Source organism: Uloborus diversus, chromosome 3 (genome assembly GCF_026930045.1).
Source record: "Uloborus diversus isolate 005 chromosome 3, Udiv.v.3.1, whole genome shotgun sequence".
NCBI lineage: Eukaryota > Metazoa > Arthropoda > Arachnida > Araneae > Uloboridae > Uloborus > Uloborus diversus.
Genome location: NC_072733.1, coordinates 123274294 through 123297452, shown reverse-complemented (window position 1 = coordinate 123297452; position 23159 = coordinate 123274294). Strand labels below are relative to the sequence as shown.

The following is a 23159-nucleotide window of genomic DNA, read 5'->3' as shown; positions in this document are numbered from 1 at the left end:
GGGTTACATTGAAATTCAATTATTGAACTTTTTTCGCCGATTTTTAACTTTACCAAGGTGACCCACTAAGAACATTTTGGGACAAAGTTAAAGTTCAATATGTGTATTTTTTTCTCTAAGAAATATAATATTTAGATATATTTAATACTTAAAGCAAATGCTAGAAGAATAACAAATAACATTTTAACAATAATTTATCAGAATGAAGAAATTTGACGAAAAAAAAAGCGTTACAAGGTGAGCCGCTCTTCCAGATATTGTAAAAAATTTCAGATTATAAAGCTTGTGGTAAATTATAGCAGATAACTATTTACAAATTAGGAAATATTCTTGACTATTATGAATAGAGTAAACGATAAAAAATAAATTGCTGCTAAAGAATAACAGATTGTTAGTAATATTTGAACATAGGGGTTAACCAAATTTTATGCGAGATTATTTTTGAATCTCGAATATATTTGTACTACATACATTTCTAGCTTGTATCATCCGCCAAGAGTCTAATGTTTCAAGGTTTTGAAATCAAGAGTAATATGATTAGAAAGTAAAAAATAATAATACGAAGCCGAAAATCATAAAAAAAATTCTAAAATAACAATTAATGAAATTCATAGATACGAACGAATGAAACTCATCAATAGATACGTGAAGGTCACAACAGTTTTCATGTCATACAAAAGAAGAATACGATAATGAAATGTGATATATGGTACTTTTTGGTGTATGTTTGTCATGTGAAACTAATTGGAATATTTGCGTAAGTCTTTACTAAACGTAGCCAGTTTTAATTTATTAAGTTTTTTTCCCAAACATTCCATGTAAATTTCAATAATCTAAAAACAACTGTAAAAGCGTATTTCTTTTATAGAAAATGAATTGTTCTTAGGGTGCATTTATGGTGAAACTTTGACTCCATCATAAAAATGAAATAAATATTTCTTGAATTATTTGAAAAACATTGCAGTTTTAATAGAGCTTCTGATGGATATCTCTTACATTACAACAAATCAATAAAATGTAAATGTTTAAACTAGGCTTGGAATTTTTTTTTTGTTATTTTAGCATTTTTGTGATATTGTGGGGCTCTACCTTAGACGAGTTCATTTATGTTTGGGTTGAAAGAGATGAAATTCTTAGATTGGCACTTTACCAATAATCATTACCACAAAGTAAAGTTGCTCTCATCGCTTCAATTATAATAAATGGAATCGTTAAAGCCTCAGTGGATCGGAAGTCAACTTATCAAAGTCAGGCTATACTTCAGTTTGCTTTGACGCTTAAAACTATTCTCTGATTGCATAAAATGAGGACTGCTGTTGCCTAATTTCTGTTGCCTTATTACTTTCAAATTTTATCGCAATAGAAACAAAACACTTAGTGCTAGCACTACTACTGGTTAATATCTCTATATCTGAGCTCAAAAAAAAAAAAAAAAAAAAAAAAAAAAAAAGAAGATCAACATTTCTCAGAACAATTTTTTTGTAACGAACTTTTTTTAAATATTTTGGAGACAAATAAACTTTTTTCCCCTGATTCTTAAGGCTTTCAGAAACAGGTTTCTTCTAACAATAATATTGATAAGAGTAAATCGTCCTGTGAATAGTTTGGACTTAAGTACAATTGGAATGGTTGTAACCTAAGCGCAAGTTACTTTTCAAAAACTCATAGCATTTTTAAAAAATGTAGCATTTGGGACATAACAGTAAAAATCTTTTCATCATATATTTAATTATTTTTTTTCAAAATAAGGAGAACTTTTACGGTTTTTAGTCAGATTTTTGAGGAGCATAAAATTAAAAAAAAAAAAAGAAAGAAACAGCGCTCTCCACTCAGTGAGTGAACACCCCTAACCAGGGGATAAACACAGCATTTTCTAGTCGTTTTTTTTTTTTTGGAAATGCTTTAAAGGAAGTTGCTTACAACAAATTCAGTTGAGAAAAAGCTTTTGAATTTTTTTTTTACTATTTTCTAAATATGAGGCGTTTGTTCACTGGGATGTTGATAGGCCTGTCTACCCGACATTAAGAAAGTATTAAGAGAACAATATGTATATGTAGTTCCTTCTAAGAATTCCCTATCAAAACTAAATCAAAAGACCGGAAACCACAGCTAGTGATTCTTGCTCGCACAGCAAACTACTTCACATTCGAACTTCCGTTTATAACAAATTCAGTCACTAACTGCTTAAAACTTCGACAAAGAATTACTGAAGAGCATAAAAGTTACTGTGTACTACGTGTTAATTGAAGTTGATAAAATAGCATAGACGTTTTGAATTTACATAGAAAGTGTCTTAAGAATTAATATTTATATGTTTATGTCACTTTCAATTCCGATCTTGATATTAAAATTGATGTTGAATTGAAAATAATAGCAACAAATTAAATCATTTCACTCTGGCATAAGAAATATAATGCGCTTTATCACAACATAAAAAGTGGACGATTAGAAAATCATAAAATATTTTGTTATATTTTTTCAAGCATTTTTCGCACGTTGCAAATAGTCTACCCCCTCTCTCTCTCTCTCTCTCAATATATATACATTTATTCGTTAATTGAAAAGTACCCACAATTTTCCACACTTTTCAAGCTAATGTAAAACCAACAATGTATAAAGATTACTTTAAATGACAAATATACTAATGATTAATGTTTTTTAAAATGAGAATATATCAAATAGAGTCCTTCGAGTTCTCATATTCAAGATTTTTTGATTGTTGATGAGAAAATTTTAAAGAATTCTGAATCATAACTCCATCATGTCGTAGCAAAATGCTAACCATAGCTAACATAGAGTTCAAAAGTTCACTGCAACCGTTAAATTAGATCTTGAATTCGCTCCATGTTCTTCTTCCTGTTTGCAAGTAAATAAGATCATCTAAGTCACTGAAATACCGAAACCGTAAACAATAGTGCAAACAAAATTTTAAACGGGATAAAAATATCTTTCTTAGAAAACCAGTTGCGTAAAAATGAATGTCAAGAAAACCGTCAGAAGCTAGTGAAAAGCTTGGGGAGAGAAAACAGACTTGCGAAAACGTTTAAATTGAGGAACTGTTTTCACGCTAGTAAGCTTATATACGAAATATTGAATTGATAGTATAAACTCGTTTGATTTTTATCTCCTCAGCTACAGTACATTACATATCATTAATAAATCATTAATTACTGATATTTTTCTATTTAGGAAAATTAGGTTTTTAAAATGATTTGGTGTTGATTCAGTGTCGGAAAAACAGTTGATAAGTTGATCTATGAAACATTGATTTTTTATTGGGTAATTAAAAAGTCAAAATAACTGTAAAACGATAGGGACAAGATGAATAAAATTATAAATTAATTCATCCGGTTCAGGGGTTAATTTCTAACAGAAAAAAGTGTAGGACGCCTATATTCTCGAGAACGTATATTAACAGGTAAATTATATGGAATTAGCCGACCGACACTTTGATCATTAAAAAAAATCAATATCGGAGCGTTTGTTTTTACATCATTGCAAGAACATGGTTGAATTCCACAGGCGGGAAACTATACTGTATTTTAATCGTGTAATTACGTAGTTGTTGAACAGTTTGTTATTAATTTGTTAGTAGAAGAGAGTAAGAGAGAGAAAGCAAAAAATCTATTTTTCGATTACTTATATTTTTGTTTCAATTAAAATCATAACACCGACAGCAAAATTTGATAAACTTGGTACAAGAGGTTTCTAAAAGACTGAAAATTTTAATCGTATGATTATGCAAATGTTCAACAATGTGCTTTTAATTTGTCGGCAGGAGAGAGAGGGAGAGAGAGAGAGAGTAAAATTTTATTTTTTGCTTACTTATATTCTCCAGTTTCAAGTAAAATCAAAAAACGTGGTAAACTCGGTACAACAGGTTTCTGAAAGTCTAAATATTTTAATCATGTAGTTAAGTAAATGTTGAACAATTTGTCAGCAGAAAAGAGAGATAAAGAGAGAGAGAAATATTTTTCGCTTACTACTTATATTTCAGTTTCAATTAAAAGAATAACACTGACAGCAAATACATAGGGAATTCGATATAAGAGGTTTCTGAAAGTCTGAAATGTTGAAATACGAGGAGAGGGAGAAACTGTAAACACGAGAAATCAAATAACGGCAGATATGGGTATGTTTACTATTGACATTCCTCGTTGCAGTGATAGAAAGAAGCTCTCGACTACGTTGCATGTTACGTCATACATGTACACTTTTGCAAAGAAAAGAAAAATACTGTTAATCAATCGCGGAGTTGATACACTGGTAGACTCCGGATCACAATATCGATGAAATCTTTGTTTTACCGTTTAATTTCTGAAAATTCGCTGGAGAAAAAGGAGTGCAAGAGCTGAGCTCTCGTGAGCTCCCATACAAATTAAGCTCTGACCTGCCGTGGGCAGGTAAACGGCAGTATTTACAAAATGAGGTTTTGAGGTACTTGAAGAAACGCGTTTTTAATTGCCCACAAATACTAGTTGAAACGTTGGATTATCACATTCTTTACATGCTCCATTTTTATCGGAAAACCAAATAAGCAAGTTTGTAAAATAAAATAGAAGTAAATGAATGAAAAAAATGCAAAACAAAGAAAAATGAAAAAAATGTAGATGCTGATGATTACCTGCCTCGAGTACCTCAGGGATCTAATATGTTAAATGAAGTTTAGGTGTAGATGCATATGTTTTTAATTGCCAGAAACACTGTAATAGATTATACGCATTTTATGTGTACATGTTTACCTTTTGTATAAGCCATTACACTATTTTAATTATACCCAATTTCATCAGATTTACAGAGACAAAATGTGCCAGCTATATGTAATACATTAAATGTTAGGTGTGAGAAGAAACGATACAATATTGGATATTAATGCGTTGACTGTTCTATTAATATTTTACTCATTCAACAAACACAGTCTTAGATAATTTTATGTGCTTATTTCTTAAATATAAACAGGCTAAAGGACTGGAATGTAATTAAATTTTGAATAGACTGACTAGTCATTTCTGTAGTTGACATTCTTACAATTATTTATTTAATATTTTAATTGGGAGGAGATCGGCACCCTGCAACCAAAATGGAAAGTGTTAAGGAATCGAAACACGACAAAATACCAAACTTCATTTTTTTTAAAATTTATTGGATAAATTTTTTTTCTAGCATTACACAAACCTTATAGCTAATAAATGTAGTGAATTTTATGTTTCTATGTGCATATTGTATAGTAAAATTCAAAAAACGTTTTCGCAACATGTGACCAGAAAACACTTTTAATTAAGTTATATAGCGAAATTTTCATTTTGAGTCTCTACTTTATCCAGGAGTTTTATTTTTTATGAAAACTAGAACGCAGTCTCCAGCCGATTCGCTGTATTTCCCCAGGCAAACTTTCAGCCGAAGAATCGTTAAGCGCAATGCTATCTTGTTCTCATTAAATTTCATATTTTGAATAAAATGTCGACTCAAGATGAAAATTTCGCTATATAACTTAATTAAAAGTGTTTTCTGGTCACTTGTTGCGTTTTTTTTTTTTTTTTTTGAATTTTCAGGTCTGCAATTACGTAAAAAGTTCCTTATAAAACCTCATTTTTTCAAATGCCTCTAAAATCTGTTAAACGATAAAGTAGAAGCTCTCCTTTTCAGGAAACGTAGTGCTTAGTGGTACTAATAAACTAAAAAAAATTAAAATTTTTGAAATTGACATGTTTGAGAAAAATTAAAAACATTATTTAAAACTTTTTTTTTTTTGCAAAAGACTGGAAAAAAAACTAAAGCACATATTTCAAAATGTTGCATATGTTTTTAAACAAGAAAAAATATCCTTTTAAATAAAACAAATCGCAACAAAATATTTTCTACTGTTCCTGAGATAATGTACTTTAAAGATTTTGTCGAAAATCCCAAGTGAGAAATCATAACAGGACCGCCATCTCTGGCGGCCTGTATCTCGGCTCAGGAATATTTTGGGTAAAAAAAAAGTATTTCTTAATTTTTTTATGAATTTTAACATATGTTAAATTCAAAAAAATCCGACCATCATATTACAGCCCTTGTTGAATTGACATGTACTCTACCGTTTATAAATTGTATTTTATCTGCTTTCAAAATAAAAAACTGAGCTACCTAAAAATCAGTGAATCAAAATGAGAAAAATGCAAGGGGCTAAAAAAGAGTCTTAGAGATTCCTCGAAAACAAAAAAATGCATGTTATGTAAAAGGGCTTAATATAGTAATAATATTAATCATGTAAATTACGATCTCATTTTAAAATTTTATGCGTGGAATAAAAAATATTAAACCGTTTAAAAATTCGAATGCAGTAGATTTTTGAAAAAAAAAAAAAAAAAAGCATAGAACATATGATTGCAGTAGAATCTTTGAGTCATGACGTAAAGAAACAGAAGTTGCTATCTGTACGTAGGTATTTTTAATGTGATGATCGTTACTTCTATCGCTAGAGCAAGTTGTAACAAAGTTCGGTTTTTGAGGGAAAGTCATTAGTGAGTACATTCGACCGTGACATCAAAGTGAAGTAGAGAAAAGCGCAATGATATAAATGCCAAGGAAAACATCAGCGAAACTCAAGGGATGACATAAATGGATGAAGAATTTGGCTATCATTGCTGCAAGTGGGAACAAAAGATTGAAAAGGAAGGAAGAAAAGGTGCAATTATTTTAGACTGCACGAGAGGTTTAGAGGCAAAGGATGCTTAGGAATGTTAAAATTGCTTAGGTAGCATGTGCTCTAGCAACAGCGATAAGTCAATGCCCAATTCTTTTGACTGGATGTCATACGAGCTAGACTTTTCATTACAAGATTTGGGGTCATATGAGACAGTGAGAAGCAAAAAGTGTAAGTGGACATTTTCAAGTTATGAGTAAAACGCGTTTAAAGATAACATCCTAGGTAGGCTTTCATTGAATTTATTTTTCTAAATCATGTTGTATAGCAGCAACTACCAGGGCTACTAGTACCATCTCTTTCCCGAAGACAGAGGAGGGGTTCACCTACCAGGTGTGCTGGTTATCTCCAAATTTTTAGTTTTGCCACTTACATCCCTTTGCTTCTCACTTCCTCATATGCTGTAATGAGAAAGATACATCACAAGGGAAATTTCACATTTGAGTGTTCATCAATAAAGATTGAAAAAGTGAAAAACTTTAAACCTCTGACTGATGAACTGTTTTAACGATGACAGTTTAAAATTTCTACATTTTTTGAGCAGAAAAAAAAATGAAAAAATATATGTACTAAATGTACACAACTTACGTTAGAAATTACTTTTTATTAAAAGATTGAATACTTGTTTTCTAAAACTCAAAACAAGGATTGAAGAAAAGCTCTTCTTCACTTCTCCGCACCTTTCGAAATAAATAAAAGCGCACTTGAAGAAATTTAACCTCAAAAAGAAAAAAAGACTGATCACAAAAGTGCGAGCAATATTTATTTATTGTTTCGTTTAAAGTAGATTAAATGGCATTCTCCAGGTTGAAATTCAAAGTTAAAAGCAAATAACAACGAACTTTTAGGATATAAATGCCTTTGAAGTATTTATTTTAAGAGATTTTTATGAGTGCAAAAATTTTTGTAAGAAGCTCAAAAACAACATGCATTGTTTTCATGTTTTGAAATAGAAAAAATGCGATTTCTTTCATCCCCATACTTCATATTTTTCATTCATTTTACTAACATTGAAGATGAAAACTCATTGTTCATTTATAATCTCTTCAATTATGTATGTATATATTAGCAATGCAAACACATCGCAATGAACTTTGATTTTTGACTTTCATCACTTATTGAACTTTGACCTTCATGCATTAATTAAATTGGCTGACATAATTAGTTATTACATAAGTTAATCCCGCTAGAAGTTTCACATTTCACAAAACTCTGCTCAAGAGTCTTGAATTCATCTTAATTCATTTAGCTAACAATTAAATACTGATTAATTAGTGTGTCAGTAAAATTACATTAAAATATGCGTCTTATCTTGTGATTGTTGGTTAAAACTTTCAGTATGTTTCATAAATTATCAAAATGATCACTCGGATTATTGACAGTTCTTTGTGAAGTCGATACGAGCTTGTAGTAAGCACAACATTTTCTTTTAGTTAGTTAAAGTGACATCGTTAAGAACAAATACAAAAACGCTATGACTATGGAGGTTCAAGAAAAGTAAAGTATACGATGAAAAAAAGCTTCACATATTTTACTTACTGAAAAACTGAAAATGGTTTTATACATTTTTCATAAAAGTATAACGGAATCGTATATTTCAATAATTATTTTTAAAAAGAAAAAATTGTAGTCTTACTGAGTGTGTATCTTGCATGCATAAGATATTATAATTTAAAAATGCTCAAATCTTTATGAAATTACTAGCTACGAAATAAAATTTAATTAAATTTCATTGCGTTTTCCATAGATACCAGAATAATATCAGTTGCTTCAATTGAAATGATCTTCAACTGAACGTATTTTCGTGGATTAAAACAAAACAAATCTTACATATTAGTTATTTACTTAATTTATATTATAGAGGAACCAACTGAACAGTTGAATTCAAAGAAAAATATTTGATAGAAAGCAAGAAAATAATAACGATAGGCATTGTAAAAAAATGAAGAAACTATATTTAAGAAAATATATTTTTATCACATAAAAAGAGTATTTCATACTGGGTGACACAAAATTGTAATTTTGTAACAATCCAATAAAATCAAGAATGATGGAAGAAAAAGCATTTTGTTCATAGTAATTGAAACCTTAAAAAAACAGTCATTTAAGAAACATTATTGGAATTCGTCACCTTTTAAAAAATAGATTCTTTTGATGGCGTCCGCCTATAATGCATTCATGAAATCTACTTTTGTATCTAATTCTGCTGTTAAAATTCCACATTGACCGCAGCAGCATCTAAGCTGGTACACTGTGAGTTGTATCTTGAGTATTCTGTTTACAAACCAAGAACTCTAGAGGAGTTAAAATTAAAAATCTAGGCTGAAATTCATAGTATCAAAGCTGAGATGCTGCAGCGGTCAATGAAAAACCTCAACACCAGAAGTAGATTTCAAGTATGCACTCGTACAGGAGGACGACATCTAAAAGATGTAATTTTTGACAGCTGATGAATTCAATAAATGCTCCTTAAATGCAAGTTTTAAGGTTGTAATTATTATGAATATTTTTTTTCTTATATCACTCTCTGCTTTATTGGATTGTTAAACAGTTATCATTATTCGTGTCATCTTGTATAAGAAAATTGAAAATAAGCTAGGAAAATCTTTCAACCTATGTTGAAGCACAAACAGGATATTATGACTAAATTTCCCGAATTTAATCTGAAAACTATTAGTTTTACATGATATTAATATCTTAACATGAAAGTGAAAATAAAAGTTAAAAGATTACCTTTATGTCGATTTCAGTTTTCATGAAAAACATACATGAAGGCACAACGTTGAAATGAAAATTGCAGACAACGTGTTTCGGGGTAGTAAATAAACCTAAAAACAAGCAATAAAATTTTGTTGTAAGTTTTTACCTAAAAACGTTGTTCTTTCTTTTAAGAGCTATGTGTTTGGTTACGTAATGGATTTATTATTGTAATTTATTGTTTAAATCTAAGTGCAGGGACAATTTAACATTGCAAAAGCTAGTTTGCAGTGCTCCAGACATTACATCTGGAGCTTCGCAAAAACATTCATCTCATGTTGGCGTGGTTTCTTATGAATTCTTATGAAACGGAATATCTAGAAAGAAATGTCATCCTATAATTAGTAGTCGTACTATAGCATAAATAAAGCGTCGAGTCTTGTTTACGACAATGCTGAGAGCGACAGTCCCAATCTATTAATCGATAATTAGAGAGTACATTAAAGATTCAAATCGCGATTGTTGTCGGAAAAATGTGATAAGCCTAGAAGGAGATTGGTTAGGGGTTGGTGGAAATAGAAATAATTATTTAAAGCAAAAATAATTCCTTAATCTTATAACTTCTCCCAATGGCAAAACATAAGCAAGGCTTGTCCTCAGATATAAAGTTTTGGCTCATTCATCATAATGCTATTTGCTATGCCACAGATATATTTGTAAGTTTTCTTTTTTTTTTTTTTTTTGTTATTTGGTTGACGAAATTCAGATACCTTTCAGAAACATGAGGTTTTAAGAATGAATTGGATTTTTTATTTGCAAACTGTTTTTAACTACACAGTTTTTTGTACTATTATTTTTCAGCTCGAACTAATAATAACGATTGTTCAAAATAAAAAGACATAATATCGTGAAATATTTTTTATGTCCTACGAAATGACACATAATAGCTAAATTAAGCGCCAATTTTTTGTTTAAATCACATCAACTGGAACATCTTGTACAATTTTTGTTTTGAAGTTTACAAACATGAGTGAGTTTTCAAACGGTTGCTTTGTGGATGATATCACCTACGTCCAAACAATGAATGACTGTTCTACACACGGATTTCGTTCAGGTTCAGTGGACATTCGTTATCTACTTGCACGCATCGCTGCTTTAAGACTTATTTAAGGACCACTAAGAAGTTGCTAGGACGGCTTCGAAAAGTGGATGGTATGCATCAATTAGTCAACACACTCCGGCTCTTCCAAAGTTTTGTTTTCAGCCTCTTGCATTTTCTGCTAGTTTCATTGTCAGTCAAAACTTAACCTTGATCGGAAAGGATAGTTCTTTTTTTTAAATGTTGTGTTGAATCTCAAATGAACATCAGTCAAAAACGTAATTCTTAATTTTTCTCATTTTATAGATACAATTTCATGATTCACAGCAGCAACACTTAGTTATACTTTCAAAGACTTTATGTATATTTTTTATTATGTCTGCTACTACACTGATCGTCCGTGGGTTCACAGACATTTCTAACAACAATTATTTTTACACCCTAGAAGAAATGCAATGGAAATTTCATTCACTAAAGAAGTAAAGCCAGACTAGCCGACTTGTTTTTATTGCGTTTTCTGAAGTTTTCTCTATAGCTAATTATAGAATGTCACGCCAGTTTCCATAGGCAATATTTTTCAGTCAATATGTACTCTAAATCACACCTCATATTTCTACCACTACAGTAAGTGCATATGTGTATATATAGAGGTGTGAAAATTATTAGAATAATTGTGAAATTTATAGTAATTCCTTGTTATATCAAAGAAATATTACTTTCTTTAAAAAATGTTGATACATTTAATATTGAGGGGGCATTCTCTTATGTTTTAATAAAGATTCCATCCATCTTGGCATTTTTTAAATAAGTTTTTGGCCATTAATTTGTATTTCCTCGTCATTGTGCCAAATTTGAATGAGTACTTCTGTGAGACAATTCTTGTTTGTGAAGTTCTTTCATTTTTTCTTTACAATAGTTTAGATATTCGCTATTGGGCTCATATTTGGTCTGTTTCCATGCCGTGAAAGTGTTTTTACATACGTTTTTTTTTTTTTTTTTTGCATTCAAAATGTTGGTCACATAAAGTTTCTAGACACAAAACTCCATCATGCATGAATATGAAGTCCCCGTTTGGAAACCAAACTTTTAACTAAAACCTTTGTTAAAGCACTTTTTCATGTTGATATTCGTTCCTTATGCCTTCTACAATGCTTAAACATCCAGAATCCTGAGTGGAAATTCCGCTCCAATCCATAGCTTGGGTGGTGTGTTTAGACCGTTTGTATATAATGCGACTCGGAAAAATACTTTACTGGTACTTCTCCTGACACACTGACTGCTATCTTTTGGTATTTTAAGCACTGATTTATCAGAAAACTATACCTAAAAGGTAAAAAATACCTTAGTGCATGTAATTTGTTGGGAAATATTCTCATGAAATTTTTTTAAGCCACATTTATAAACAGTTCTGAATCTTCAGTCATAATGCAATAAATTTAATTTTAGGAAAAAGACTGAGCAACTTGAATTTAACCGAACAGTTGAAGGAAAATTAACGTTTCTCACCTTGCTCCCATCACTAGTAAATAGTATATGTACAATTTTTTTCCCAAGCAAGTCTCTTTGTCATATCAAATTTGATTTTAGCCAACTTCACGAGGATAATGAGCACAGAGTGTAACTGAGGTGAGTTTTCTGCGAATAGAAGAATCACATTCATTTGCTCCTTACACTTATAAAGATCTTTTTAGTTCATAATCAGTTGTTTTTCTGTTATTTTTGGCAACATGACTTAATTTTATTTCTATTTTTGCAATAAAGTTACTTATCTATTGTGTTTCCCTACTCAGGAATTTATTTGAAATTCAAAGATCTTTTTTATTATACACACAGATGCTTGCAAAATTTTTAGTTTTTAGCGATTTCTTGTTGTATATAGAGATTTTCTTGGATGAGACATTTTATTGCTGCTAGTTTTCTAGAAAAAATATTACTTTTTTTCGTTCATGATCACGCAATAATTCTTTAACAAAAGAGAAAAAAATCTGCCGATTACAAATTAATTAAAGCTGCAAAAAAAAATTGCATTAAGAACAAAATAATACTGATGCCAACCCATGGAAAGAATATAAAATACTAGCACCGCAAGCTGACAGTTTTTAAATTTATTTTAAATTCGATTGTTAATCGAACACATGCTTTATGCACTGCGAACAATTTCATTACTTTAGATCAAATGTATCTCTATTTTATAAATGTCAACATTTAACAAAGTAATGTCCCCAAAGCTACTCTAAAGGAGTGAAAATATGATTAGAACAACAAAACAAATTATCCTTCATGAATTATTGCAAGTTTATACAAAATTATTCAAGAAAAACTGAAAAAAAATCACAATTATTCGAATAATTTTCACACCTCTGTACACTTACTGTAGTGGTTTTTTAGTTGGTTGCTGCCAGAGCCGCGGATTTGGAGGGAAAGGGAGCAACTTCGGCTCCGAATCCTACTACCGGACTTCTCGAACCTACTACTCCGACTCCAACACCTTTTACCCCCAAATCAGTCCGATTCCGACTCTGACTTCCCAGTCCTGGCAGAGTTGCGGATTCGGTGGGAAAAGGATCGACTCCACAGAATGACTCTGACTCCGCAGCTCTGGTTGCTACAGCCCTTATTGTAGACGCTCTGTAGTAATTTTGCAAAACAATCCTTTGAAAAATATTAAGTTAATTTTATTTCTATATAAGTGAAAGTCTTATTCTGATTCCTGCATTGCCATAAATATTCAAGTATTTTTTGTTAATGGCAGGTAGACAAAAAGGGTTTTGTGAACACTTTTCGGGTAGAAGACAAGAAAAAGTTAAATATCGACAACACTTGCCAGAACATTGACCAACACTATTTCAATTTAAGTTGACGATAAACAAAACATGTGAGTTTTTCAGGTGTTCCATATCTTTTGCAACTTAGTTATGGTATTAGAAAGTTTTTGTTTAGAAGATAATTTCATTTTTATCAAAAATTTGCATTTTAAATGATTTAATTTTCTCATATTCTTCATGAATAAGCAATTTTTTGAGTGGTCACAATTTATACGAATAATAACGAGAATAAAAAGCCTTGAAATTACAATTCTAAGCAGTTCAGTGAGTAACTAAAATTTATTATGACACAATTCTACTTACACCTTGTCAATTTGCTGGCTTGAAATATCTCTGAGCCAATAATGAAATAATGCATAAAAAAATTTCACCATATGAAAGCAAGAAAAACTTTTGAAGGCCAGTACAGAAAACAAAGGCATTCCGTAGAACAAATGATTTATACTACAAGTAACAGCAGAGATCGCGTAACCTGTTCCTTTTGTAACCAAATGCAAGTAAAGAGTTATGTCTTCAAAGGTTTACTACAAAAAAGTTTATGATGAAATTTGAATTAATACGCTTACTTCGTAGGATTTGATCTTCTAGTTAGAACAGGAGAATAAATTGGAGTATCAGTGATGAAAGAGAGGAAAATATGCAATGCGTGTGCGGGTAATGTAAACAAAAAGACAGAAATAGAGATAAAAAAGGAAGTTACATTTACTTCCTTTTAAGTGTGAGAGTGGGTAAGTGAAGAATGAAAAGCAATATGTTTTGTAAACGCAACTTTTAGAGATTTATTTACAGTTACTAAAAAAATTCTTCGCAGGTCAAAAGATGTGACTTTAGTTTCTTGATGCAATATTAATAATATATTCATTCAGAGTTAAACGAACCTGATGAAGTAATATTTGTTACAAAAACGTTTATTTAAATTTTCTTTGAGTACGACAGAATTTTGGGTTCCATAATATCACCAATGAATTATTCTTATAGTGCGTTAATCGCTTGGTGCGTTAATTGTCCAATAAGTTTCTTTCTTGAACGTACATTTATTTAAAAAATAAGTTAACACTTTTTAGGATTAAACTTAAGGTTTTTTATTTTTTGGAATTTTAGCCAAACAGCTTATTTTTTAACAATGTTGGTTTTATATAAATAAAAAGTATTATGTATGCACATATACAGGCATCCCTCGTATAACACGGTACTTGAATAACACGGTTTCAATATTACACGGTACCAAATTTGCGATTATTACAACACAGTTTCGACATTACACGGTATGAAACTTGAATTTAACACTTCATGATTTTGATATATTACGAATGTTATTTTTTAAAAAGATGGAAATTCATTTTTGTTTAACACATTCTGTTAATGTGTGATAATAACTCTAATAAGTTTTTACTTTGTTTTTATGAAACTTGGTTTCGATATAGCACGGTACTCATCTCTTGATTCACATTATTTCTAAAACTCGTAAAAACGGTTTCGATGTAACACGAAACACAGTTTCGATACATATTGACATGCTTTTTACTATGTACAGGAGTAAATAATGTAAAGAATAAGTTAAAAAAGTAATTTTTTATAGCGTTTTGTATAATACGGTTTCGATGCTGCACGCAACGAATTAACCGTGCTATACGAGAGACGCCTGTATTAAATTTCATACATAAAAGCTTATGTTAAATATTTTAAGCTGCTGCAAATTAGTTTTGATGCGATGAAATCAAAAAGTGTTGCCCGCATTTTCTATTCCCTATATTCTTACAAAACAAAATTTAATAAAAGTACTTTTTTCTGATTTGGTAGAGCGTTACGAAGGATTAAATTTATATCATCGAAACTTAATGCTTTTCTGTGAACTATTCAGAACAGAATAAAACGTTTTACCAATTCAAAATATAAAACGAAATTGTTAGAGGGCGAGAGTTATTTTCAGAAAAGCACCTCTCTCCAAAATGTCATGTATACCGCAGGGTCGGGCTTTCTCTGTTTTTATTTGCCTCTCTTCGTTGCTAGTAACGGAATTTGGAGTTAAGATCATTTTATGAATAAAGTTCCTGTCATTCATTGCATTCAGAAAGTTGATGCGTCGCACAGTGAGGCAGCCTATGGACAAAAGTGGAAAATGAGACTTTTTTTCCCAACATGTTTTATTTTATTAATCCTTCGGAATGAATTGGAATTTGGGCTTTTAATCCGATATCATAAAAACAAAGGATAGAAATCATGTTTGAACAAGTGGCAGATAGCATTTCTCTAGCAGTGAAACAATTTTAATTTAGTAGGTCCTTCTTTCGGATTGAGGACACATCGGCAATTTTTATATTTTTTTTTATATTCCATTTAGTATGGAAGGCATTAAAGAAAGTGAGTAAAATCCATTTTTTCGTTAATATTTTTGAATAAATTTTTTTGTTAATATCATTAAATAACGTTTAAAAAATAACTTCAAATAAACATTTTTCAATTTTGACTCAAAACATTCCGAGTTTTTGAAATATTCTGATTTAATATCGATCATACATCATAAATATACAAGTAGGTCATGCTTTAAACTGCTTTGAATAGTTCTGGGTGATTCTCCAAAAACATAACGTTTTCCAATCACAATTTTTTTGAAAAATAAAAATGCTGAAAAAATCTGAAAATTGTATGCTTACTCTTTGTTAAGAACTTATTTCGAGAAAAAAAGAGGAATCTCACTTTAACTATTCTATAATAATATATATTACAAATTCCGTCAAAAACGACTTTTGTCCACTTTGACCGTAAGAGCACCGCACTGTGCGTCGTGACCTTAGTGGTTATAGTGTTACTGACGGCGAAGAAAAAGAGAACTCTTTTCTATATTTAATCGAGACAAATATGCTTACTTGCAATTGTAATGCCTCTTAGAAGTTCAAAAAAGCCCAAAACGTACTTTAAAATCTGGTTTAAATTATATGGGAGCTTAGTTCCTGCTCTTCTTTTTAACGTTATTCAATACATATTAGTCGGAATGCAGATTATTTAAGCAAAAAACTAACTTTTGAAGACTAAAGGGTATCACCTATCTTTTGCTAGAAACTTAGGACGAAAAAAGAGTAAGAGAGTGCTTCAAAAGGAAAACCAGACACACAGAAAGGGAAGCAGAGCGTACCATAAAGAGCAACAAGGAGCGGATCCCGGGCAAAGCAACGAATCATCATTACAAGCGTCCATAACTGTAGGTTTTTCTGAAAGTTATTTTACACTTTTGAATCATCATCATCAAGAAGAAAAAGTAATATAATCGAAATCACTTATTGACTCCGAAAAAAGTAAAACACTTTGTGAAAACATTACTCTCAAAAAATATTTGAAAAATCAATGCTTCCAGACATTTTATATAAGAAAGTTTCAATAAAATCCAGATCTTGCTCATGACACAAAGAACGAAGACATAATACTCAAGCTTAGTTGTTGAAGTACGTATTTGACCCAATATATACGGAGCAGGATTTATTCTAGCCCTGTAGTAAGTCATCTTATGTATCCCAAGCCCTTCAAATAACGACTTGCTTTTTAAATTGCAGTCTTCACAACTACAATGTACACTCCTGTTTGTGAAAATTGCAACACCATGAAGGAAGCATCCTAGTTGAATGAACTTTAATACACAGTTACATGGTAATGGTACAAATAATTGATTACATTTTCAAACAAACAAACAATAAAATGAGATAGAAATTAGTATTTTGTGTGGCCACCACGCGCCGCAATAATAGCTTCTACACGGCTCGGCATGGAGTGAAACAAAGTTTGAATACCTGCCTGTGGAAGAGTATTCCATATTGTTTGTATGCGCTACCAAAGTTCGTCTGTCGAAGCAACAGGACGAGGATCATGAGCGAGACGCCGCCCAACGAAATCCCACACATGTTCAATCGGTGACATATCCGGGGAATATGCAGGCCAAGGAAGAAGCTGTACCTGCTGCGAATCAAGGTAAGATTTGACAGTCCTGGCGACATGTGGACGGGCATTATCCAGCTGGAATACAGCCCCTGGCAATCCTTGCAGGAAGCGAATAGCCTGGGGCTGTAAAACTTCGTTTATGTATCAGGTACTGTTCAAATTGCCCACAATTTGTAGCAATTGTGATCGTCCATGATATGCTATGGCACCCCAGACCATAACTCCGGGTGTTCGTCCACTGTGGCGTTCGATAATGCACTCTGGAATGTGCCGTTCACCGGCATAGCGACTGACATGAATTCGGCCAACACGGTGCCACAAATTGAAGCGGGATTCGTCAGAAAAGACCACCTCCTGCAAATCAGCGCACCAGCTCCTATGCACATTGGCCCATTGTAGCCGCAGGCGGCGATGGTTTTGCGTGAGCGGAATCCTGTATAAAGGAATCCTTGCGCGCAACCCATGCTGCAGCAGACGTCTCCGAATTGATGAAGCACACAATGAAACACCTGTAGCTGTTGACCACTGACTGCCAATTGTCTAGAAGAAGCTGTGCGGTCCGTCAGCACCATACGCACCAGGTGTCTGTCACCGCAAGCTGACGTCACATTTCGGGGTCCACTCCCGGATTTCCGAGCTGTCAGACCCTCGTTCGTCCACTGCTTCCATGATTGTGCTGCTGTTACGCTGCACACGAGCGGCTACTGCACGATAAGACAATCCAGCTTCACGAAGGCCGACGATTCTGCCCCGTTCAAACTCCGAAATTTGCTCAAATTTCGCTTTCTTTCGTCGAAGAGGCATAGTAAAGATTCAGTTAGCGTTTACTCTAGCATATAACCTGCGATAATCATACACGCCTCGCTACAGCCGTCTATTTATATTCGGTTCGATCCGTCGTTCAGAGGGCGCTGCTCAGCATACGCATGCGCTACCGGTCTGCAATTCTAATCATTTGCATATCATGCCCTACTTTACATTTTTTTGCAATTTTTAGCTCACTCGCGTAAGTCCTTCGTTGTGTTGCAATTTTCATAAACAGGAGTTAATTTCAACTGAAGCTTCTAATCTTATTCGCAGCGTTATGTAGAAAACACGTAAATTTTTAGCGAGCGGCTTTTTCGCTCGTTTGATAAAGGGACTTCACAGCGTCATAGAGATACATTAAAAATATTCAGTCAAAAGCAATCCTTTTAATTTGAAATTGAATTACATCATGTATGCTAAGAACTATACATTTTCCTCCCTCTAGGTTACATTTTTTACATGATCTTGGAAAAAAATGGGCAAAGCGGGTATAGGATTTAATCATGTATTTATTTATAATTTTTTTAACACATGTGCTGACTTAGATTTTCTATTTCAACAGGATAAGTATAACTTTAAAAAGTTATTTTTTATGATGGCCATTGATTATTCTATAATTTAATCAGTTACTTGTTTATATTTCATAAACAAATGCATTGACTTTAAACTGGAAAAGTATAACTTTTTCATACATTTTTTTTATAATGGCAGGTAGCTAGTCAACTAATTTAATTATTTATAACTTCATATTTGATTGGCAAATGTACCAAATTACAATTAGTTAATCTTACCCGCTTTGGGTCCCCTGGAAGGCCAAAGCGGGTTTTTCAAGTGATTGTAATGTTTGATGATTAATAAATATTAGGTTTCAAATAATACAAAAATCACTTTTTATTTTGAAGTTCAAAAACCCTGCTGGGAAACAAAACCAAAATTATTGCAATAAAATTCCAAAAACTACAATTTATGAGCGTTCTTCGTTAACCTACACCGGCTTTGGGCCACCCTCCCTTATATATATGTTTTTATACACATATTATAAGCAATAGAAAATTTAAGCTAGTAGGAACGAAAATTTTAACCAAAAATCCCAAAACACCCTGGGGCCTCATCAGGGGGTTACTGCACAAGGGCAGGGAAAACCATGAAATGTTTCGTGAGTGCTGCAGGCGAAATTGCCCAAAAAACGCAGCACTAATACACCGACACCTCACAAGTCTTGCAAAGAGGATACCGGAAGTCAAAAATACAAGCATGACCGAAATTAATTAGAACATTTTCAAATCAAATTTCAAACTTCAAGAAAAAAAAACATCTGAACTAGGAAAAACATGAAACAAAATCAAAAAGGACCTACCAGCTACTCCTTCTTCAGCTTACCAATGATATATACACACTTGTATGTATGAAAGATTCAGAAACTATTCCATGATATAAAAGAATGCAAAGATTACAAAAGATATCAACAAGAAAGGGAAACATTAAGTTTTGTTATAAAAAGAAAGAATAATAGTCGCATGTGTCAGTGTCTTGCGTTTAAATTGAAAAAAAAGAAAGAAAAAAAGAAAAACAGAGGAGGAGAGAAACGATAATCTGCAGAAAACTACAAGAGAAAACACGAAAAGGGACATAATATCAAGATAAAGGTGACATTGAATGGATAATAACGTAAATAGAACATCATGTGTTACAATTTCAATCCCAATGCCAACAAGCGTGAAAAATTCGCAAAGAATGCGGAGTTTTCACCGATGGTTCATAACTTAATATAAAAGAATAAAAATAAAACGAATCCAGGCGTGAATTTTCAACCAGTAACAAGAAAAATAAATTCAAAAATAGATTATGAACCCCTCATTTTTTATTATTTTAAATTAAAATGAAACTTTTTTATCATTCATTAGCTAATAGAATTGTTTTTTTGAGTCTTTCATTTCTTTTCGGCTCATATTTTACTGTGACTTTAATCACGTAATTTATTCCGGACCATACATTTTTAGAAAGATCATGAATAGAATGATATATGATTAAAATGATATGATAGTAATGATATTGCCCCCATGAAATAAAAATAGATTATGCCCCCTTCATTTTTTATTATTTTAAATTAAAGTGAATCTTTTTTATCATTCATTAGCTAATTCGCAACTCCAACGAACTATAGGGGGCACTGAAGTCACTGTCTAATGGCGGACTTAAAAACTAAAACAAACGCACATGGTAACGAAGAAAATGCTAAAAGTGTTGTGATTTTTGTTCGTACGTATGATTTTTTTCGCTTTATTCTTTTTAAATTAATTTTCAAAGTCTTGTGGATATTCTGGCCCACGTAGAAAGAAATGAGAATTCAAGAAGCATTACTAAACGTCAAAGATTAATGCCAACTACGTAGTTCGTAGTTCTAAGCAGCTATTTCCACGATGTTGAATTCGATATTTATCAATTCTTGATAAAACTAAATAATAATTGTGGCCTGACAAGAATAACAATTAATGCTAGAAAAGTCAATATGACATTACAAATTGTTATCGAAAGAAGATGATACTTTTTTGCCTTGCTTGGCTAGCGCTTATTGTTTTCCATTTGTAGCTGAGTTATTTCTCTCGAATTCCCGAATCGGTTAATTTAAAAATTTTCTGTTTCGATTTTTCTAATTTCTGAGTTACGATTTAATTGTGTCATGTTATGCAAATCATCAACAAAATTCTCACGGATATATGGTGGTAGTTTTCTTTTCAGTTGATTGACCATTATTTCTTTTCACTTATCGAATTCTGTAATCTTACTACCATTTTATTCCACTCATGATAAAAATTAAAAATGGTTTGTCTAAAAACGCGAAATCTCGCCAAGGCTACTTTGCTCGCACTATACTAAAACTGTAACCCTAAACAAATTTGGCGAAACCTTTCAGCTGAGAATAAAAGGAATAAAGTAAATTCTTTCTCGGTTATTCATTTTGTTCTACGATAATATATTCAAGAAAATATTTTGCATACTGTCCATTCCAACTAAATGCTGCTGTAAAATATGGTAAGTTTAATTAATTTAAGATTAAAAAAAAACCCATATTCTTACAAATTCATACAAAACAATAAATTTTTTTACCTTGTATAACGTTATCCAAGTTTGTTAATCCAGAATTTTCGCTTTCACCAATTATTAAGGAAATAATGAAAACTAACATTATTTTGAGAAGCTCGAGAATACTACTAAGGGACGAATTAATTTCTGTAGCTGAAAGCAAACTAAGACACATCGATTGCGTTAATAAATACTCAGAACAAACTGCCTGTGCTTACGTCAACAGACACACGTGGAACGCAACGTGGCAATGTTTTAGTTTCATTTTCAGTTTTGTAAATCACCGCAAGGTAGCGTATTCGAGCGCTGGAGTTCCGAATATTTTTTTTTTTTTTTTGGGTTTTTTATTTCTTTTTGGCTCATATTTTACTGTGACTTTAATTTCGTAATTTATTCCGGATAATACATTTTACAAACATCGTGAATAAAATACCAGAACCAGTTAAGGTAAATGCACCAGCAGTGGCCACTTTAAGGTTTATATTTGAAAAATAAGGATTCCAGGTCTCCCAATGGATTCAAACGTGCAGGAGGTAGAGCTCAGCCTATATTGTAGTGGGCAGTTCAAGGAGGAGTAGGCAGAGCATCATGAAAAATTGCTATCAACTATTTAGTATGGCCGTTTACATTGTCCAAGTTTTTCCAGCTATCTTCTAATGCTTCTCTATAACGAGGTATATAAACCTTGCGTTGTATTATGAAGAGAACAATGCTCAAAAATAATATTTTTGGAACTGTAATCGTGTTGTGAAATGTGAAAGATCATGTTTGGAACGTTTTCAACTCGAAATAGTTGCTTTCTTGGCTGACAATTTATCTGGTTACTACTAGTACCAAAAACGTTGGGTAATTCAAAAGTGGCCACCGGGTGGCCACTACTGAATCAGAAAGGTTTTTGAAGAATCAACTTGATTTTCCTTTCAATAGGTTGCAATCTCTTCACATAACAACCTGCCTCTTTTCTGATATGATATTATTGTGTGATCTAGTTGTAGCCACCCGGTGGTCGCTTCTAAACAACAATATGGCCACTACTGACTCATGTACAATCATGTACAATGGCCACTGACGGATCAAATTTAAGGTTTGGGTAAACAATTGAACAAATTGACAATCTAGCATTTTTTTAAAATGGCACGATTAAGGAAGAATAAGGCTTTACGCTAATTGAGTTTCAAATGTGGTAATTAATATTGTAGGCCCACAGTTTAAAAAAGCCATAAAATAGGCTTCACTGTGGCGACTACTAGTGCGTTTACCTCTTGTATGGACAGGCCCAGACTACCCATCAGGCCATCTTAGGCCCTGGCCTAGGGGTGCATATCACGGAGGAAAAAATAATTAAATAACTTGTTGGTTAAAAAAAAAAAAGAAAAACTAAAAAAAGAAAAACAAAACAGGAATTTGGCGCGCTAGTGTATTTAGAGGAGAAAAAATCATCTAGAACCGATTGCAACCTGCCTGCTGAGCAGGTAAAAAATTGGACAGGGGGAGGGCATAATGCTTGATCGAGGTAATCCTTTTCTGATCAAAGCAGATAATTTTCCATACCTTGGATTTAATCAATCATTTCTTGAAAATACAGATTTTCTAAAGTTAAAGGTTATTAGAAGTAAGTCACACATAGTAAAATTTGTAAAAGCCATGATATATATGAAACTTTCAGTTATAAAACTTGCTTATGGAACTATTTTTTCTTGAAATCTTTAAACCATGTCAGCAACCATGTGTTTTGCAATTAATAATCAATTGATTCATATTTATTTATGACTGCCAATCGTAAGGGGCGCCCAAGGTTCAAATTTTGGGAAAGGGGAAAAATTATCAGTTTACCGAATAAAACTTCAAAGTTTACCGAATAGCAAAATATGAGCGTAGTACTACGAGTAGTTTTCTAAAATATTTGAGACTAGTAATAATTTAGTAGTTACTAAAATTATGTTTACGATAAATAACATAAATAATCAGAAAAAAAATAAAATATTAAAGTACTTAATAATTAATTTACTAGACATTACCAGATATACCAGAT

General features: G+C 32.0%; 1 protein-coding gene across 1 annotated transcript in view; it reads right to left on the bottom strand.

Annotated features, from left to right (window-relative positions):
- LOC129218238 (regulator of G-protein signaling 1-like) overlaps nucleotides 1-23159 on the bottom strand; it is a 105660-nt gene that overhangs the window by 68135 nt on the left and 14366 nt on the right. The window contains exon 2 of the mRNA XM_054852463.1: nucleotides 9419-9513. Within this exon, the coding sequence (XP_054708438.1) occupies nucleotides 9419-9451 (33 nt within the window). The 5' untranslated portion in view covers nucleotides 9452-9513. The remainder of the gene's footprint in view (nucleotides 1-9418; nucleotides 9514-23159) is intronic.